At 34.4% G+C, this 20955-nt stretch overlaps 1 protein-coding gene across 8 annotated transcripts in view; it reads left to right on the forward strand.

Annotated features, from left to right (window-relative positions):
- Nucleotides 1-2597: 2597 nt before the first annotated feature.
- LOC115421492 (receptor-type tyrosine-protein phosphatase beta) overlaps nt 2598-20955 on the forward strand; it is an 87636-nt gene continuing 69278 nt past the window's right edge. For all 8 annotated transcript variants that reach the window (XR_003935689.1, XM_030137397.1, XM_030137401.1 and 5 more), the window contains exon 1: nt 2598-2804. Coding sequence is in view for 7 of the 8 variants with exons in the window: in XM_030137397.1 (XP_029993257.1) it covers nt 2739-2804 (66 nt within the window). In the remaining variant the exon portion in view is untranslated. The remainder of the gene's footprint in view (nt 2805-20955) is intronic.

A 20955-nucleotide genomic window follows, 5' to 3' on the forward strand; every position in this document is an offset into this window, starting at 1 on the left:
GGGACAGACCAGTAAAATCTATATATAATACCGGAAGGTCTCAGAGCGTCTGTGTATGTGTGTATCTGCAAGGTTCTGAGAAAGTGAGATGTTTTTAATGGGCCAATTTGGTACCTACAGTTGAAGAATAGTCCCATCTCCACATTAAATATCTCTGCAAGTTGATAGGACCAATAGTTTGGGAGAAGTGAGTAATTTTGGAACACAATAGCCTTAAAATTATGTTGCTATGCACATGACGGTTGACAAGAAATGCCGTACCACATATGACCGGAAATGAAGTTAAAAACAGGAACGATGCATTTACTTTCTTCCGTCCCTGGATATCGGTATTAATATGACCCGTGCTTCCCCATGGGTCAACACACTAGTACTATTATAATAACCTACAAATAATGATAACGCTAAATTTGTCTCTTTCTTTTAGTATAAAAAAGTAAAATTATGTAAAAAAAAAAAAAAAAAAAAGTTTACATTTATAAACTATCCTTTCACAAAAAATGTGAATAAACTGAACAACAAAGTACAACATAAAATTTCTTCAGAAAAATTGATGTAATTTCAATATTAAGCTTGTAAATATATGTTTTTTGCCTTTTTAGATCTGCTCTAATCTGTAAGTTGTAATGCACATGTGAAAATGATAAACTGAGGCATAATATTGCGTTAAAATTGCACTTATTTTTCTTAAAGGGGTCATATTTTGCTAAAACCCACTTTTCTTAGTCTTTGGGTCATTTATTTGTGTATTTGGACCCTAATAGTTCCAAAAGTTTGAATTTGAACCCTTCAGTTGCTGCAAAGTTACCTTTATATTCATTTGAGTAAAAATCAAGTGGGTTTCTACAATCTGTTGTAATTCCTGCTTAATTTGTTATGTCTATAACTAGTTACATCACAATATTTGCACATATAAGGTCAAGACTTCTGATGAATATTTCTCTGAATACGTCATAATTGTTTGTCAGCAGCAGCGGTTGTAGTAAAAACTGAAAATACGTCCAAACTTCAAGCCAATTTTCTAAAATGTTCAGTTGTTGGTTGAACAGGACAGAGCAGCACAGCCAATAACCTGGAGGGGGTGGAGCATGAAGTGGTTCAATTACATTTAAAGGGCCAGCGCTCAAAACCACCCTTCTGGTGTCATTACTCAGAAATAGGGTTGAAGATGGACCTGTGGAGTTGAATTAATGAAGAATTCAGACCCAAACATAGCATTTACAGTTTATGAAGACCACAGGGAAATGTTTTAAAATGCATTGTTCTATTTAACAAAAGCAAAACATCACTTCGTTAAGAGATTTTAAGGTTATTCATGTTATTCATATTTTATAAAGGATAGTGTGTAGATGTATGTATGTATGTATGTTCATAATTTTTAACCCTTTCATGCACAATGGTCACGACAGTTATTCTACAGCTGTTCTCTTGTTTATTCATGGATTTTGTTATTTTTAGTTTCATATCAGCCAACACAATACACAATACACTGCAACTGATAACATTACTGTAACTTGGCTGTTCTTGATAAACCAAATCTAACATGTTTGAGTGTAAATCAATTCCTTGTTATCATTATTAGACTGTAATTAACAACAAAAGTTTTTTTTTTTTTTTTGGCATATTATCTCCATGAAGTGACTAGTATTGGAGTTCATTACAAACAAAAGTTAAGGATATTTCTTTTTTTTTTTTTTTTTTTCTTTTGTCTTTTTTGCCATTTGTAAATAAAACTATGTCTGCTCATTTAAAAAAAAAAAAAAAGTGTTTCAATTCAATTCACACACAAAAAAAAGTAAAAAAGCATTGTGCAAAAATCCCAATTGAAAAAAACAGCCCCAAAAATTTTAAATAGCCATAACTTTTTGTTTGTAGTGTATGTTAAAATGTGAGAAAACATCAAATTAGCAGCATTTAATGCTTTTAGTTTAGAGTTTTCACACAGTATATCAGTAAATACACGTTTCGTTGCTTTAAAAATTAAACGCACATTTTCGCAACTCCATGAAAAACAGCTTCATAAAAAAATAATAATCTAATTGTTTTTTAAATGCCTAAAGAGGAATAAAGAAAAAAAAAGATTAACGTTGTCATAATTCATGCATGAAAGGGTTAATTTTTTTTTTTTTTTTTTTTTCACTCTAAAACACAGAGTAAAGTTGGGAGTTGACATTATTTTCAGGTTTTTATGTTATTATTTTACTGGGCTCATATATGGGCTGAATGTGGCCCCTGAACTAACATGAGTTTAACCCTGTTCTTGAAACTGGATCATTTCAAGACTTCATGAAAACCTTCTCACGGTCCACGGTGACACATTGGTGATAATAGTGGATCAGGGGAATGAAGGGGTGGGGTGTGGGGGGGGGGGGTGAGTAGAGGGGAGGAGAGGAGAGGAGAGGAGAGGAGTGGTGAATTTCACTGCCGTGGACTCGAAATTAAAAAAAAAAAAAAAAAAAAAAAAAAAAAAACCTTCCCCTGGTGGTGACGCGCCTGTCGCCTCCTGCCTCCTGCCTCCTGCCTCCTGCTGCCGCTGCTCCTCCTCCAGCTGGAGGAGCACAAAGTTTCCACTTCTAACTTTATTCTGCTGATGTAGACACGGGTCCACCACAGCGATCGGACCGAGACACAACGACACGAATCCGCTCTTTTCCACGTCAGAATCAAGTCCGGACATGAGAGCTCTTACCGGGTAGAAAAGACGCTCGAATCAGTTGAATTCCACCGCGTTCCGCATCATGAAGCCGTCTGTGCGCTTCCCACTCCCACTGTGGACTCTGCTGGTCTGTAGTGGACTTTTCAAGGTAAGGGATCGCACTTTGCATCTTCCTTTTTTTTTCCTTCACAGAATAAAACAACACGATGCTTTGTTCGAGTAATGAAAGCTGTTTTTTTTTAATCACACGGATGTGAGTGCACCTGTTGCGCAGGTAGATGTAGTTCAGCTTTCATGACTCCTGCACTGCTCAGGTATTATGGGAACAAAAAGTGGGTAGAAGTGAATTAAACACACTTAAAAGGATGTTTTTGTTGTTTAACCCTTAAAGACCTAAAACTATTTTTGAGCTGACTTCCAAATGATTTTATCCTCTGTTTTTAACTTCTATTTAGTCATATATCACCCTTTATTATCATATTATCTTTTGTATTTTGCTGTTTTTATTACAGGAAAATCCTTTATTTTTCTGTCTTTTTTCCCACTGATCATATAAACCAGGGGTGTCAAACTCATGTTAGTTCAAGGGCCACGTACAGACTAATATGACATAAAGTGGGCCGGACCAGTAAAATAATATAAATAATAGGAAAAGAACTGATAAATAATATCAACTCCAAAGTTTTTTCTTATATTTTTGAGTGAAAAAAGTCAAATTCCGTAATGAAAATGTTTACATCTACGAACTGTACTCGAACATAACACGAACAAATATGAACAACCTGAAAATTGTTTAGAAAAATAAGTGCAATTTTAACAGTATTACGCTGTAGTTTATTATTTACACATGGACGTCACAGCTTGCAGATCACAGTGGATCTACAAATACTCAAAACATTTAGTAAGAGGCAGAATATTGGTACAATTACACAGACTTCTCTTAACACATTTCAGGTTGTTCACATTTTTTTGTAAAAGGTTAGTCTGTAAATGTAAATATTTGTGTAATTTTACATTTTTAAAACTAAAACACAGAGAGAAATTTGTGGTTTTCTTTATTCATAGGTTATTCTGGTAGTATTTTACTGGTCTGATCCACTTTAGATTGAATTGACCTAAAATGATTTTAACATCATTGATTGTTAATATCTTCAGTGTAATTTTTACATTTCACAAATTCATCCCAAGGGCTGGACTGGACCCTTTGGCAGGCCGGTTTTGGCCCCCAGGCCACATGTTTGACACCTGTGATATAGAGGCTTAAAACACTCAAAGCAAATCCAAAACAGAAAAAACTGAAGCAAAAGTTAACTTTTTCCAGCTAAATATATCATTAAATGAACCTAAAACCAATCATCTACACACCTACAACCACTGTAATTTGTCAAACTGCATTGTTTTTTATTGGTGAATCAGTTTTTCAGAGGATGTCAGTGAAAACCTGAGAAACTGTATTTTACCTGCATTATTTAACTGCATTGATAGGATTAGCAGTTCAGAAGTTATTAACTCCGAAAGACCCAAACATCCACTGGTGTCCAAAACAATCTACTGATGTAAAATGTTTAATACCTGTGGATCCACTAATTCTATCAATATATGTAAATAATTGATGTAAAATGCAGTTTGTCATCTTTTCATGGTCATCACATATGACCCATTTGGACGTTCAGAGGCTCCGTAGTGAGTGGAAACATGGTCATCTTCTACAACATTGATTCACCAGTAAAACCCATGGGGTTTAATAAATGACAGTGGATGGAGACACTGGGTTTATGTTCAGTTAGTGATAGAATTTGTAGAAAAAATTACGTTTTCTTAATTTTTCTCCATTTCTGATATTATGACAGTCAACTTTATTCTGAGCTTTTATGAACATCTCCATGATGAGTTAATGAAATATGGAAAAATAGCTGATTTTCATTGAAAAAAGGCAAAATACAGAGGATGATATCATAATAAATGGTGATAAATCACTTAAAAATTCATTTGGGAACTGCCACAAAAGTAGCACTGTTTAATACCTGTGGATCCACTAATCCTATCAATACATGTAAATAATTGGTGTAAAATACAGTTTGTCATCTTTTCATGGTCATCAGATATGACCCATTTGGACGTTCAGAGGCTCCGTAGTGAACATGGAAACACCGTCATCTTCTATAACATTGATACACCAGTAAAACCCATGGAGTTGGATCAATGACAGTAGATGGACACATTTGTTTTGTGTTCAGTTATTTATAATTTTGCTGAAAAAGTCACTTTTCCCTCAGTTTTTTCTGTTCCTGATATAATAACTCTCAACTTTAATATGAACTTTTATGAACATCTACATGATCAGTACATTAAATACAGGAAAATACATGATTTTCACTGAAAAAAACGCAAAGTAAAGAAGATAATATGACAGTAAATGGTGATAAATCACTAAAGAAAGGCTAAATGCAGAGAAATAATCATTTGGGAACTGTCACCAAAGTAGCGCTGGGTCTTCATGGTTAAACATTTTAGATCAGTAGATGGTTTTGGTTTAACAGAAGATGTCACGGCTTCTACAATGAACAATGGTCCTCACATTATAATTTATTTCATAAAGTGATGAATACACTGACCTTCAGTTTGAGAGGTTTTAACAATGGTGAGCTGTGTATTGGAAGATGTGAAGATAATAACACAATTAGAAGACAGTTTTCTTTATTGGACATTTTTGGCACCCTTTAAAAACCTCTTTATTAAGGAAGATGTGAATGTGTTGATTGAGGAGCACAGTTTTTTCAACTACCCATAGACATACCCGTTTCTTTGTCTTTTTTTTGGAAGCAGCAAATTATTAACTCGTGATTTCACAGGTCAGCGTTTGAGTGTCCTGACCTGTCCTGTCAAATGTGTTAAAATGCTCCCCGTTAAACAAAGCTTGCATAACAGTGACAGATAAAACCGAGGCCTCCAGCAGATACAGACCCACCTGTCCTGGTCCCACTGGTCTTTCTGGAGACAGAGAGAAAGGTTGAGAGAGGTTGCGCTTGGTATGTGAGGATGTGTGTGGCCGTTACAAAGGGGTCAGGAATGGAATGAGGTGCAGCTCTGTGTGTCCCTGTCACTCCACGGCTCTTTATGCCAGGACACCGCATTAACTGCATTAATGCTTTTAACAATATACGGCTGCAGTCAAGGAGGATTTTGCATGATTCTCCTGGAAAAAAAAAAAAAAAACACGCTTTCTCTTGTAATCTCTTATAGCTTAACCCATAAACATTCCAAACATCCACTGATCTAAACTGTTTAATACCTGTTGATTCATTAATCTTATCAATCCATGTAAATAAAAGGTGTAAAATACAATTATTCATCTTTTCATGGTCATCACATATGACCCATTTGTACGTTCAGAGGCTCCGTAGTGAACATAGAAACTCCGTCGTCTTCTACAACAGGGGTGTCAAACTCATTTTAGTTCAGGGGCCACATTCAGCCCAATTCAATCTCAAGCAGGCCAAACCATTAAAATTATAGCATAAAAACCTATAAATAATGACAACTCAAAGTTTTTCTTTTCATTTTAGTGCAATAAAAAACATTAAATTATGAAAATATTTACATTTACAAACTATCTTTTCACAAAAAAGATGTGAATAACCAGAAAAAAAAAAAAAAATTAAGAAAAATAAGCAAAATTTTAACAATATTATGCCTCAACTTATCACTTGTACATGTGCATTACACACAATGTTACACAAACATAATATTGTTGAAATTTTGATGTTTGGAATGTGTAACTAAAATAAGAATGTCTACAATATTATGTGTCAATTTATGAACACAACTTACAAATCTGATCTACAAATTAACAAAATATTTAGTAACAGACAGAATATTGTTAAAATTGTACTTCATTTTCAGGTTGTTCACATTTTATTGTAAGGGTTATGAGACTATTGTTTTACTTTAGATCACACTGGGCTAAAACCAGTTCAAAAAACCCTTGACTGTTCGTATCTTCAGTGTAATTTTTGCACTTCATAAAACCATGCCGTGGGCCAGATTGGAACCTTTGGAGGGCCGGTTTTGGCCCACGGGCCACATGTTTGACACCTGTGTTCTACAACATTGATTCACCAGTAAAACCAATGGAGTTGGATCAATGACAGTGGATGGAGACACTTGGTTTATGTTCAGTTAATGATAGATTTCACTGAGAAAGTCACTTTTTTCTTCAGTTTTCTCTGTTTCTGATATCGTAACCTTTGAATTTACACTTAACTTTTATAAACATCAGCACAATCATTGAATTAAATAAAAGACAATACCTGATTATCATTGAAAAAAGGAAAATATAGATGATAATTGTTTTTTTATGTTTCTGATATAACCCTCAACTTTTGTCTGAGCTTTTATGAACATTGAACATTCTTGATCAGTGAATTAAATATAGGAAAATACATGATATGTCCTGAAAAAATGCAAAATACAGAGCATAATGTCAGAATAAATGGTGAGAAAAATAGAAAAATTCATTTGGGAACTTCCGTAAAAGTAACACTAGGTCTTTCCGGGTTAAGGTCAACTAGTACATTGACCCATGGGTTCTAGATGTGGTAGTTTTTATGCTGTTGTGTATTCGTGCATGCTGCACCGTTATCGTCCAGCAGTCACTGCCAAAGCGTTCTGGTCATAGCAAAGTGATGGTAAGGCTATTGTATTCCAAAATTACAAATATCTCCTAAAATATTGGCCCTATCAACTTGCCGTTTTTGCTAGTCTCTTCCTTGATCAAAAATATATAGATATGCCAAACTGCAGCAGTCAGCTCTCTACGGATTTTGGGTGAATCCCCGGATACACACATGCACACAGAGGCCACGATAGCAAATCATCTTCAGACCCATCAACAAAACCCTGAAGGTGCGCTGAACAAAAACACCCCAAAAAATCAGCACATTTACTCAATCACTGTAAGAATCTGTTGTCAAATTACTGCTAACTACAACTGACTATGACTGATTAATATGTTTGACAGATGAACCGCATCAACAGGACATTTTACAAACTATCATCATCAGCAGAATTTGGCTCTAATATCAGGACACGTCACACCTGCACCATGTAGGACCTGGTAAATGTTAAATCATTATTTCTTTTTGCATAATTATTAATCCCTCCTATGTTCCTGATTATTCATCTTTATAGTTATTGTCAGAAAAGGCTGTCTGAGCAAATACATTTTAACATAAAAAAGAAGAAAATACGCCTTAGGTGGTTTCTGAATTGAACTTCCTCCAACTAAAGGGAATATAATATATAATATAATCAACATAACATTTTTATTATTGAGATAGCATTATTAAACATAAAGTTTGTTCTTCTCCCAATTAAAATTATATATTTCTAGTAAGTTTGAGGCTATTTTTTTATGAGTGAGAATATGAAGAAACCAGGCAGTTATTAGTAGTTTGAAAATGATGATTTATGGTTAAAAGGTGATTTTTTTTTTTTTTTTTTTTTTTACATGAATGTAGAGATAGAACATTTAAAACAATTACAATGATAGACAAACCAAATCTGAAGCATTTTCTGATTGTATCAATGAAATATCAAATATGATATTATCAAATATTATCAAAGCAAAAGAGCCCTAAAGACGAAATGAACATGTTTATCACAATATGTAGTGAAATTATAACCTTTGTTATTATGGTTTTGTAGTCCAGCTCCATTAGCAATAGAAACCTGAACTCAATATGTTCCAATACTTTTATCAATTTATTGGATGAAGTTTCTCAAGTGGCATTGCTCACATTTAGGAAAACAGCTATAAATAAATAAATAAATCACCCAGAATCACCTGGATTTTTTCAGTTGGTGTGAAGTTCAGTTCCGGATTGACTGATTAATTCTCATGAGTTTGATGTCCAGTTATTGACTGAGTTATTCACTTACGTATTGATTTAGATGTGAGATACAGTTATCCAGTTTCTAATAACGTGAAAAAAAGGCAAACAGTGCTGAAGTGCTTTCAGGGCTATGTTGATACCAGTCGGTCAATAGGTTATCTGCTTTTTGCTGTTGGAAATGTTATTGTATTTTATCATCACTTTTATATCAACCATTTCTAAAGACTAAATCAGGCTTTTATCATTCAACAGCTAATCTCTAATCCACATGTTTGGAATGCATTTTTATCAGCCAACGGTCCAAATCTTAACAATACTTCTTAGATTATTCCACAAACTGGTCAAATATCACATTTAAGAAGCAACTGTGTATCAGTTTTGCTTGAAATATCATTCAAATAAGTAATCTGTCACAAAATAACTCCCAATTGTTAATTTGTTGTAACTTACAGTATACTGTCTCTGAAAGGGCTGTGGTCATATATAGTTATTTTGTTAATTAATGATAAATACTGTAGTTGTGTTTCTGTTTGGGTAAAATAAATGTGTTTTCTCACAGTAGAAAGGCTTTGGCACTGAACTCATCTAAAATAACCCTACAACCCAAATGTCTATTTAATTGAATGTGTTTATTATTATTTTTGCTGTAACTGTGCAATGCAGGTGATTAACCCTGTAAAGCCTGAACCATTAAATTATCGACAGAAAATCCAAGTTCTTTGAAACTGGAGCCTTTATTGGTCTTTCTGAACAACCAAAAAACTTTTTTTTTTTTTTTCTCAAATATCAATTTCCATGAATGATTTTCAATTTTGAATCATGTTTGATACATTGTGGTCTCAATGCTCAAATATTCTTATTTTTGAACAAACAAAAATAATATAACACAAACATGTCTAACAAACTGGCAATTCCTATTCAAAATTGGCAAAGTTCTGCCTCCTGACAATCTTGTAGTGTCACTGGAAAGGCCTCTGGTGAACAGATTCCTCCCCCCTGGTGGATTATCTGTGTATTGCATGTATCTAATTGTATACATCAGGTTTTTCAAGAAAAAAAAAATTGCACTGATCATGTAGAGGGCTTCAAAACTCATGTATCAAATATGATACAGGGTGGGGAAGCAAAATTTACAATATTTTGAGGCAGGGATTGAAAGACAGTGTATGACCAATTAGTTTATTGAAAGTCATGAGAATTTATTTGCCACAAGAAAATTGACATAATAGAAAATGTTTTTATTCTATGTGTCCTCCTTCTTTCTCAATAACTGCCTTCACACGCTTCCTGAAACTTGCGCAAGTGTTCCTCAAATATTCCGGTGACAACTTCTCCCATTCTTCTTTAATAGTATCTTTAAGAAAGTCGACATTGCTGTGTGATGTTCTATTGGGAGCATGTTCTAAAACGCCCCAAATAGCAGAATCCAGAGGGTTTAGATCTGGGCTAGAAGGTGGCCATAAACATGATTCCCAAAAATTGCTAAAGTTGGATTTGTTGCTGTTGTCAACAAGTGTTTTGGCGTTCTTGTGTAAGATTTTAACTTCAAATCATATTTTACTGCATTTCTAACGGTCTTGTTGTCTACCTCAAGTTCAATTGCCATTTTTCTCATGGATTTGGTTGGATCCTTTAGGATTTTGGATTCGAGAGCTTTAATAAAAGCTTTGGTACGTTTTTTGTTGCTTCCTCCACTTCCAGACTTTCTCGTAATAGTTTTGCTCATAGTCATTCTCTTCTTTATATTATAAACAGTCTTTATGGACACTCCAACTATTTTTGAAATCTCCTTTGGTGTGACGAGTGCATTCAGCAAATCACACACTCTTTGACGTTTGCTTTCCTTATTACTCATATGGGCAAAAGTTTCTGAAAAGGTATGGATAATAGTGTTAGGTATGATTATGACATCAATATATGTTTGGTTTCAAAACAACTGACGTAGTGCCTGCTGAGAAAAAACAACTAAATGTTCATTGTAAATTTTGCTTCCCCACCCTGTACATTCAGCATTATAGGGTAAAATAGGAAATTTGTTGTTGAAATTATGTTTTTTGGCAACACTGTTAGCAATCTATGTGAACTTCATCCAGACAGTGAATAGTGTCATGTCATCAACAAGACAAGACAGGTTTTTGCCACTGTTTCAATATAGCGTGTGAGTGATGCTTTTCAAATGAGGAACTAGTAGCAGCATGTTATACCACTGTGTAAGTGAGAAGAATGGGTTAGATATTTTTAAAGATTTTGACATCAGTGGTTCTTCCCAGTAGTTGGTAACTGCTGTCAGAGAGGAGGAGGCAGACCAGAAATCACTCAAGGGTCTTTTCTGTGACCAGTTTTATTAATACAAACCAACACTTACAAAAGCACAACAAAAAATATACTTAGTGGTGACCTCCAGCACACCCCACCCACCCACAAACCAAAACCAGCGTCTCCAGGGGTCTGTTACAACATACAGCAGGAACAGAAGGACTGGAGGTCAGTGGCGCTGTAAAGAATTCGTTCTTCCGCCTTCAGTTGAATCGTTGAACAGTATATAAAAGTTTGGCGCCACAAATCCTCACTGCTGACCTTCATTAACAATATCACTAGAAGTGCTTTTCCACTGTATTTGAGTCACTGTGAAGGGGTTTCCAGTCAGATTCAGTCATTTGTTTCACTGCAGAGGTTAATGTTAACCCTTTAAACCCTGAGCCTAAAATGGTCTGTCTGGACTTTTTTTTAAAATTATTATTATTTTGACAATAAAAAGGTTAGAACACATGCTGTGAGTGAGTCCTTTTGCCCATTTTTCCAGAGAACTTTCAAAATCTAGCAGTCATTTATAGGGGTGTAAGAAAATATCGGTTCTGCAGTATATCGCAATATTTCATTTCACAATACTGTATTGATATTAAAAAGTACTGTATCGATATTTTTAGGTATTTATTCAAATATAGATATATTTTTTTCTCTTTGTTTGTATTTTTGTATTATTATTTAACACTATTTTCTTAAATAATGGTAGTTCCTTTGTTGGGATTGTGCAAAAATAATTTATGAACTAACAGAATAGGAACATTTGAGCAGAATCTTAAACAGTAATGTCTGTAAAATATAATTGAAGTTTTAACAGAGGAAAATGTTGTGATATAACATTAGATCCTGTTGTGATCAAATAAAAATGTGTTTAGTGTTTGTGCAAATTTCTGGTGTAATTCAATTCTTCCAGGAAATAAAAGAAACAAAACCAGTAAAAAATTACCTTTTTAACAGTATCGTGATATATTGTATCGTGATCCTAGTATTGTGATTTGTATCGTATCACCAGATTCTTGCCAATACACACCCCTAGTCATTTACAATTTAGTGCGTGTTAAGATACTGCTAAAATGGCTTCTTCTCCAGCTTCTAGTACAGGCATGAGTGGAATTACTGTAATAATTCACTAAAGCCTATAAAGTGCAATGTCTCAGGTTTTAGAAGATGTTAGAATTTTTCCAATTACACAAAAAGTGAAAAAGTTACAGCCATCCAAACTGCATATGCACAGGGTGTGTCAGCGATGACGCATCAGGTTTTAAAGAGTTAAGAGGGAATTTTTCCAAACTGACATTATATGCACTAAAGTATCATCAGAAAACAGCTAAATCTGTAAAATACTGTCCAAAAATTAATGGTCACCTCCAGATTAAATTACTGGATTACAGAACATGTTTTCATGGAAGTAGAAAAATGCATACACAGTAAAATATCTGTCAAAGTGACCCATATTTCAGTTTGCAGTTATTGTCAGAGTCTTTACCATAAGTGCTGTGCTGGCTTGTGACTAGAGGGTTGTTGGTTCACTTCCTAAAACCAGCAGGAAAACTGTTGGCTGATGTGCCTTTGAGCAAGGCCCTTAACGCCCCCCCCCCCCCCCCCCCCCCCCCCCCCCCATGGCAGCCCACTGCTCCTACATTCTGCAATGTGTGATGTTTTCCTGCATGTCCAGTGCGTGATGGGTTAAATTTCAGTGCAGAGGTTCAGTTTCACTGTGCTGTATGTACACTATACTGACAAATAAAGAGTTTTAATTGTTAATTGTAGTGATTAGCACTACTGTCTCACAGCACATAGGTCTTCAGGTTTCCACCCCATTAAACAACAACATTAGAAAACATCTACTGGCAAAGAATTCCTAGTATGTGTTCACGTACTTGGCAAATAAAGATGATTCTGATTCTGATTAAAAAAAAAGGGGCATACATAGGTTTTTTAACTGTTGGTGCCCCTAACCAAGGTATCAATGAATATCTGCAGATGGTCCCTTAGTGTCTTCAATGGCTGCTCACTGCTCCACTAAATGCTAATGCTAATACTAGGTGTAGTGTGTAATAGCATGGGTAAATAAAATAATAAAGTGAGTTAAATCTTTATGTCTAATTGCCTTTTATCATATTCTCCTTATTTAGGTTAGCATACATATATGTGATGGAGTGTCAGTGCACTGTAAAAAAAAAAATCAGTAATTTAACAGAATTTTCACTGTTTATTTTATAGATTTTTCCTGTATTTTTAAGATACAGGAAAATATCAATGAAATGACAAACATTGACTGTGATTTTACATGTCAAATGTAAAACAACATGAAAGAACTGTAACTGTGAATAACCAAAAAAAAAAAAAAGAGTTTTTATCAGTGGATTGTACAACTTAGTCTCATTGAAAATTATTTATATATATATATTTATAGGTAATTTGATTGTTTTAATACATGAAAATATTCTTTATTAAACATTAAAAAGTAAAAAAAAAAAAGAGCAAAATCTCATATAAAGTTAGGGCAAAAAACTGTATTTTAATTATGGAAAATTACTGTATTTTTATGAGATGGTTATATTCCGTTATTTTACAGTATTTTTTCGGCACCCCTGATGCCGGAATAATACCATTTTTTTACCTTTTTTTTTTTTTTTTTTTTTTTTTTTTTACAGTGTGACATTTATTAACATGATCCAGCAGTAATTTGTTTTGTGTGGTTGTAATTTCTGAAGTTATGTTATATAAAATACAATACACATTTGCACACCAATAAATACTTTTTTAAGGAGTGGAACAATTTCTTTGCAATTCTAATTTGTACTTATTGCAATAATGGGCTTTAAGTGTTTTTATTGTTATATTCTACTGAAAAAAAAAAACAACTTTCTCATTCTCAAGTTACATTAATGCATACGGTTTGTCGGAGCCACTGGGTACATAAGCAAATGTTTTCAGGGTCTAATGATCAGGTCTAAGTGAAAGTATGTATTTTAGAATTGAGGAAGTCTTGTTTTGTGTTGTGGGTGTCACATCACATCTTCAGGAAATTTTCATCAAAGCTGTGCTGAGTTAAGAAAGATAAAAGCAGGGTGTTCAATGAGATATTTACGCCCGGTGTGATCAGAGACAGTGTTCAATGATGAGGGTTTTTTTTTTGTGTGTGTAAAGAGGTAAAACCTGCTGCATTTTTTACATTTTGTGTTGTGATAACATCAGAGCTAAGAGGTTTAGATGCTGTTAGATGTTGTTCCCTTTAGGTCATGGCAATAAAGTAAATGAGTTCATTTTAACTTCCTTTTTCTGACTAATTGTTAATTATAAATATTAAGTTTATTATCTTTACCACTTTGCCTTTCCTCTTTCCATCACATCTTATCTGTTCTTTTCAACCAGTATCATTTCCATTGTCTTCCTCTGTAATCTTGTCTCTTCTGCATTTTTGCGTTGACATCCTGTTCACTTACGTCTCAAACTCTCAAACACCCTTTACTGTGTTCGAGGGTGTGTCGCACACTGGTAAGAAGTGATGGGTGACACTATCATCCAGTGCTTCCTTACTGAAGTTAGAAGAGATGCAGCTGGGCGTTTCACTTTTATGTCTTTTAGGTTAGAGATCATTATAACGTCATAGGGAACAATAGTCTGTATTAACGGACTGTTTATATTTATTGATCTACTTCACCACAGTTTTCAGCATCATACATTATATTTGTAACCGCAGAGGGATGTCAAGTCCAAAGTAAATACATATAAATTTAGAAACATGCATGCGTTTGCTAAAAGGAGAACAAAAGTTAAAGCAGAAAACAGGAAATTATTTTCTTCCCATGGAACATTATTTAGTTTTGCATACAAGAACCTGACATTTATAGGGTTTCTATTTTCCAGGAAGCTCATATTTCACACTTTGTATAATTACTAGTTAATTATAATACTTATTTTTGATGTTTCTTCTGTTATTAAGTTTTCATACAGATTTTTGGAAAATTTGAACACCTGTAAAATGTTTTCACGCACACTTGAACAGTCTACATTTAATCAAAGTGTATTTTACATACATTTATAAGATGTCAGTGTCACTAAAACTGCAACAAGTGTGTGCATATGTTTTATTTCCAGATTATAATGTGTATCATGAAAATATCTATGCTGAAAATGTGAAACCTTTTCAGTATTTTGGCAAATAATGTCATAGAATTTAATTAAATTGGTCATATAGAAATGGAAAGCAGTATAAACAACATACAGTCGTAGAAAAAATTATGAGACCACCCCTTGTTTTCTTCAATTTCTTGTTCATTTTAATGCCTGGTACAAGTAAAGGTAGATTTATTTGGACAAATATAATGATAACAACAAAAAGAGTTTAATTTCAGAGCTGATATCTAGACATTTTCCGTGTTTTCTTGATAATAACCAAAATCACTTCAGTTCTTACATCAATACCTATGGCACTGTACTGACAAAAACAGTGCTTTTAGACATTCCATGTTTTCTTTTCTGTCTGTTTTAGTCACATGACACACACAGGAGTTAGTACTTGATTGCATAACTATTGTTTGTGATGACTTTTGACGGTCTAAAAATTTTTTCCATAACTGTTGCACTGTACTGTCCTATTTGTTGTTGGATAAAAGTATCATGAAATTAAATCCATTCAGTAGTTTAAACATAGTGTAACTGCTTCATGTCCTTGTATTCAGGGACTTTTTATACCATTTGTTCAGTTGACAATAAAAAATAAAAATAAAACCATGGATGTTTTTAAGAAGTCCTAGTGTGATTACCTTGGACAATATTGCAATCAACCTTACTTTTTATCAAGGGAAATGTACAGGTTACTCATTCAGAAAGTTAAAAGTACAAACATAAACTATGATAAAAATACAAAACTTAAAAAAACAGACCTGGTGTTCTCTTTTCTGCCATTTTGCAGTCAGATCACCCAAAATCTTCTAAGTTCGGATACTCAAATTTCCTATTTGCATTCATATAATCCTACAGGCTGGTATTACAGTTACTATTGCGATTTTGCAGCCTTTACTAAAAATATACCTGAAAGTGAGAGTGTGGTTTGTTTGTCAGGTACGGTCCACAGAGAGTATGTGCACTCACCCATTAGTAACCCAGGAAAAGTACAACACTTTGCATGAGTTTATTGTTGTATGGACTTCTACTCATATCTACTGCACTAGTTTCTTTATGTCTTTGTCTCTGAGCTTCAGATATTAAAACAAGTGGCTGCGTACAGAATTTCCAGACCCTCCGTTTGTGGTGACTTGATGACGTACGATGAAGATCTGAATACAAACGTCTCTCTCCAAAACGTCGTCTGTTTCACTGTATCCAAATAACAAAGTACGAGTGTCCCTGTGTCTTGCATCACATTATTGGACTGAAGAGCAAAAGTCACAAATCAAGTCCTCCTTTGTGGAATGTTGCACCCTCCACCCTCCACCCACTCCCATCCCCCTTCAGTGGCATCAAGAAGCTTCAGATTAACATCCCCAAACAGGCTGCCTTCGACCAGAGCTGCGCCTGGAAGCTCAGCATGTATGAGATATATTACAAAGAGTCCCAGTTCCCCAGTCCATGTAAATGAGACACAGGCTCCTCTCCAGTCCTCAAAGGCCTTATTGTCAGCAGACTGCTATCATTTTATCAGTGGCCTCTGAGCCAGCTATGTCCAGGCAGGGCTGTAGTTAGCATGAAAAATTATTATTTTTCTCCGTCTTCTCTCGTCTTCCTAACACTCAGTCATACCACATTTAGATGGTGAGAAATAGAGGGCTTGGGTTCAGGTTTGAAACACTGTGTTAGCAAATGATGCTCGCAGATAATGATCAGTAGGTGTGTGACGGAGGTTGATGCTCGGTGGCGATGACAGACAAGTGTTGAAAAATGTGGTTTCCAAAGATTCACGTCACCGCAGGTTTGACAACGCGGGGCTGACAGTGCCAGTAATCACACCACTTTTGAGCTTCTGCAACCATTAAAGGCAAAATAAAACCAGCTGTACTTGGTGTTGACGTCGTACTTTAGCACTAAACTGCAACTTTACCTTCATAATAATGATTTTATCTATAGGATTCTAGCTGATAGAGCTGCACAATATGGCCAAAAAAACAAAACCTCCTATCTGCAAATTTTTAGATTCTGAGTTTTCACATTAAATGGTGAGAACAAGGATGACTCCACATTGTCAGTCTATCTGCAAGTAGGGATGTAACGATTACCGGTATAACGATAAACCGCAGTAAAATTCCCAACAGTTAGTATTACCGTTTAAATTCTAATTATCATGATAACCGTGTTTGATTACCGCACTTTGAGAACTAATGGTACTGCACATTTCCTGGAGAAGCAGCAGCACTCTATCTATCTATCTATCTATCTATCTATCTATCTATCTATCTATCTATCTATCTATCTATCTATCTATCTATCTATCTATCTATCTATCTATCTCTCTCTCTCTCTCTCTCTCTCTCTCTCTCTCTCTCTCTCTCTCTCTCTCTCTCTCTCTCTCTCTCTCTCTCTCTGAAAAAGAAATTCAAACAATTCAAACTTGATATGGAAAATGGTCAAACAGTGTCCATAAGGTGCCATCTTTAATGCACATTTGTATGTTTGATGTTTACATGGTAATATTTTGATGTTTCTGCAACAGAAAGTACATTGTGGCTTTTATTGAATTTTCTTTCTTTCTTTCTTTCTTTCTTTCTTTCTTTCTTTCTTTCTTTCTTTCTTTCTTTCTTTCTTTCTTTATGTAATTTTCAAATACAACTTGGTTAAATTATTTCAGTGTGCGTATTAGTACTTTTTGAACATTTTGAGCACAATTTCAACAATATCGTGATAATAATGATAACCGTGATAATTTTGGTCACAATAACCGTGATATAAAATGTTCATATCGTTACATCACTATCTACAAGACAATCCGGCCCTTTCTTATGGCATGAAGGTCACCTGACAAAAACCTCCTAGACCAGGGGTGTCAAACTCATGTTAGTTCAGGGGCCACATAAAGCCCAATATGACCTGTACTGGGCCGGATCATTAAAATAATAACATAATGATACATAAATAATATCAATTCCAAAATTTGTATATCTAATTTCTATGTTTTAGAGTGAAAAAAGTAAGATTATATTATTAAAAATTTTACATCTACAAACTATCCTTTAAAAAATTTTTTTTACTTAAATGAAGATTTTTTTTTTTTTTTTTTTTTGGCTTAATTCAAGATTTTTTTTAACTTAATTGAATATTTGTTTTGCTTAATTCAAGATTTTTTTTATTTAATTGAAGATTTATTTTTGTCTTAATTCAATATTTTTTGCTAAATTTGAGATTTTTTTTGGTTTAATTGAAGTTTATTTTTTTCTTAATTGAAGATTTTTTTTTTTCCTTAATTGAAGTTTTTTTTTTTTTTTGGCTTAATTCAAGATTTTTTCCTTAATTCAAGCTAAAATTTTTTTTTTGCTTAATTCAATTCAAGACTGTGGAATTTTTGCACTTGGCAAAAACATCCCAGGGGCCGAACTGGACCCTTTGGCGGGCCGCATTTGGCTCCTGGGCCACATGTTTGACACCCCTGGCCTAGACTTAAACATTGTCAGAGTAGAGGCCTATCTCACGTCATCAGGAAGACTATTCCAGAGTTTAGCTGCAGCTCTACTAGCTGACAGACAGTAACAAAAGTAGAACATCTGGATAATAATAAATGACCGGAACAATTTATACAGTATATGTGAGACAGAAAATTAAAACATGTGGCAGCTTGAGCTCATAGTGTAGGTCACTGGTATTGTTTTCCACAGTCCACAGGGAGCTGGAGTCTATCTGTAGCATACATTGTTCTTCAGGGTCTAGGTCTAAAAGAGAAAGGGCATGTATAGTCCTAGTTTCTTTGGTAATTTAAGGCCAGTAATAACACCCCTGAGCATAGTACAGAGGAGGCAGTATGATAATAATAATAAGAAAAAAAAAAAAAACACAGTGTGCTTTCTGGGCACACAACACACCCCACGCTTCACTTTCACACATACCAAACATCACACTGATCACACGTCTACAATCAGTGTGAAGGGTGGTGGCCAGTCCTGTGTGTCCAGAAAGCTGTGGGCGTGGGTATGTATGCATTCATGCATATCTTCCTCCTTTTGCAACTAAAGGAGGAAGCTCTAATGGCAAGTGCATTGTACTCAGATGAGTATCTGCGCAGCGTGGCACAGTTGAGGGGACAGTAAATACTCCGTCACTCATTTCCATAGCCTCTGATCTGGCCCGTGATACTGTAGCAGCGGCAGGACTGCGGTGTGGGAGGCTGGTACCTGGAGACAAACACACTCATAGTTAAAGCTGTCATACACAGTGTGGTTTTGGAGGCAGTGGGTATTTTTAGACATGGCTTTCAGCATTGTTTTATGATTCATGTTTCTATAGTATTCCGCAGGAGGATGCTCATAATATTGCACTTATATTTGTGGAACATTTGCAAAAAATGAACACTCTTAGAGAATTAAAAGTATATTATATGGACGGAATACTATGTAGACAAAATAGAAAACATAATTTATCATCTCAGTTATTACATTACATCAGGGGTGTCAAACTCATTTTAGTTCAGTTCCACATTCAGCCCAATTTGATCTCCAGTGGGCCGGACCAGTAAAATAATAATAGTGAAAAAAGTAAAATTATATTATGATCAGGTTTACATCTACAAAGTTTCCTTAAAAATCTGAATAACACAAACAACTTGAAATGTCTTAAGAAAAACAAGTGCAATTTTAACAATATTCTGCCTCGGTTTATCAGTTTATCATTTACACATGTGCGTTACAATCGTGCAAAACATTTAGTAACAGGCAGAATATTGGTAAAATTGCATTTACTTTTCTTAAGACATTTCCGTTTGTTCATATTTGTTCAGGTTATTCACGTTTTTTGTTAAACTATAGTTTGGTAATGTAAACATTTTCATGTAATTTTATTTTTTTACACCAAAAAAACAAAGAGAAAATATGGGATTGTCATTATTTATAGGTAATTATGATAATATTTTACTGGTTCTGACCCACTTGAAATCTAATTGGACTGTATGTGTCTGTATGTGGAACCCGAATTAAAATGATTTTGACACCACTGATTGTTAATTTCTTCAGTGTAATTTTTGCATTTCATCCTACGGGCCGGATTGGACCCTTTTGTGGGCCGGATTTTGCCCCCAGGTCACATGTTTGACACCTGTGCATTACATATATTATCTGCATTTAACAAATTACATTAAATTATATGACCAATTATAATGTATTTCATGACTTATTTAACAGTTTCAAGTGAAAAGAAAGTTTCAAGAAAACAGTCCCCCAAAAAATTATATCTAATGATCGGAAAACATTCCTTTTTTATAACTACAGAGGAAAAGGCAATATAATGTGTTAAGTGTTGTTTTATTGACTTAACGGCTGTAACTAAGTACATTTATTCATAAACTGTGGCAAACATGTAGAGATAACTGCACTTTTTACATCACTACATTTGCCTGACAGCTTATACAAACAACATAAATCCAAATGTGTCCAATAAAATACAGAAATCCAAATGTGTTGGTACCTGTTGACAATGACCTGAAGCATTATGTGTTGCTTTTATGCTTTATTATTCTGGTTTTCTGAGTGCATGAAAAGTTGACTTACGATATGTGGTTCTCTAGGGACAGCGATGCTAGAAATATATGACATAATATAGTATGATTTGATGCATAGCATAGATTGAACTAAGCTGTAAGTAGAGTCATAGAAATGACTTCAATGCCTTAAACACCTACAGCAGCTACAACATACATAAGAGTAAAACACTGATAGAGACTGTTTTACTGAATAATTTTGACATTTTAATGATAATACAGTACTGTAGGGGTCCTATTTTGCTAAACCCACTTTTATTAGTCTTTGGTTCATTTATTTGTGTATTTGGACCCTAATAGTTCAAAAAATTTGAATTTGAACCCTCCAGGTGCTGCAAAGCTATCTTTATATTCATTTTGGCAAAAATCAAGTGGATTTCTACAACCTGCTTTAATTCCTGCTTAATTTGTTATGTCAA

This window comes from Sphaeramia orbicularis, chromosome 6, assembly GCF_902148855.1.
Source record: "Sphaeramia orbicularis chromosome 6, fSphaOr1.1, whole genome shotgun sequence".
Taxonomy (NCBI): Eukaryota; Metazoa; Chordata; class Actinopteri; order Kurtiformes; family Apogonidae; genus Sphaeramia; species Sphaeramia orbicularis.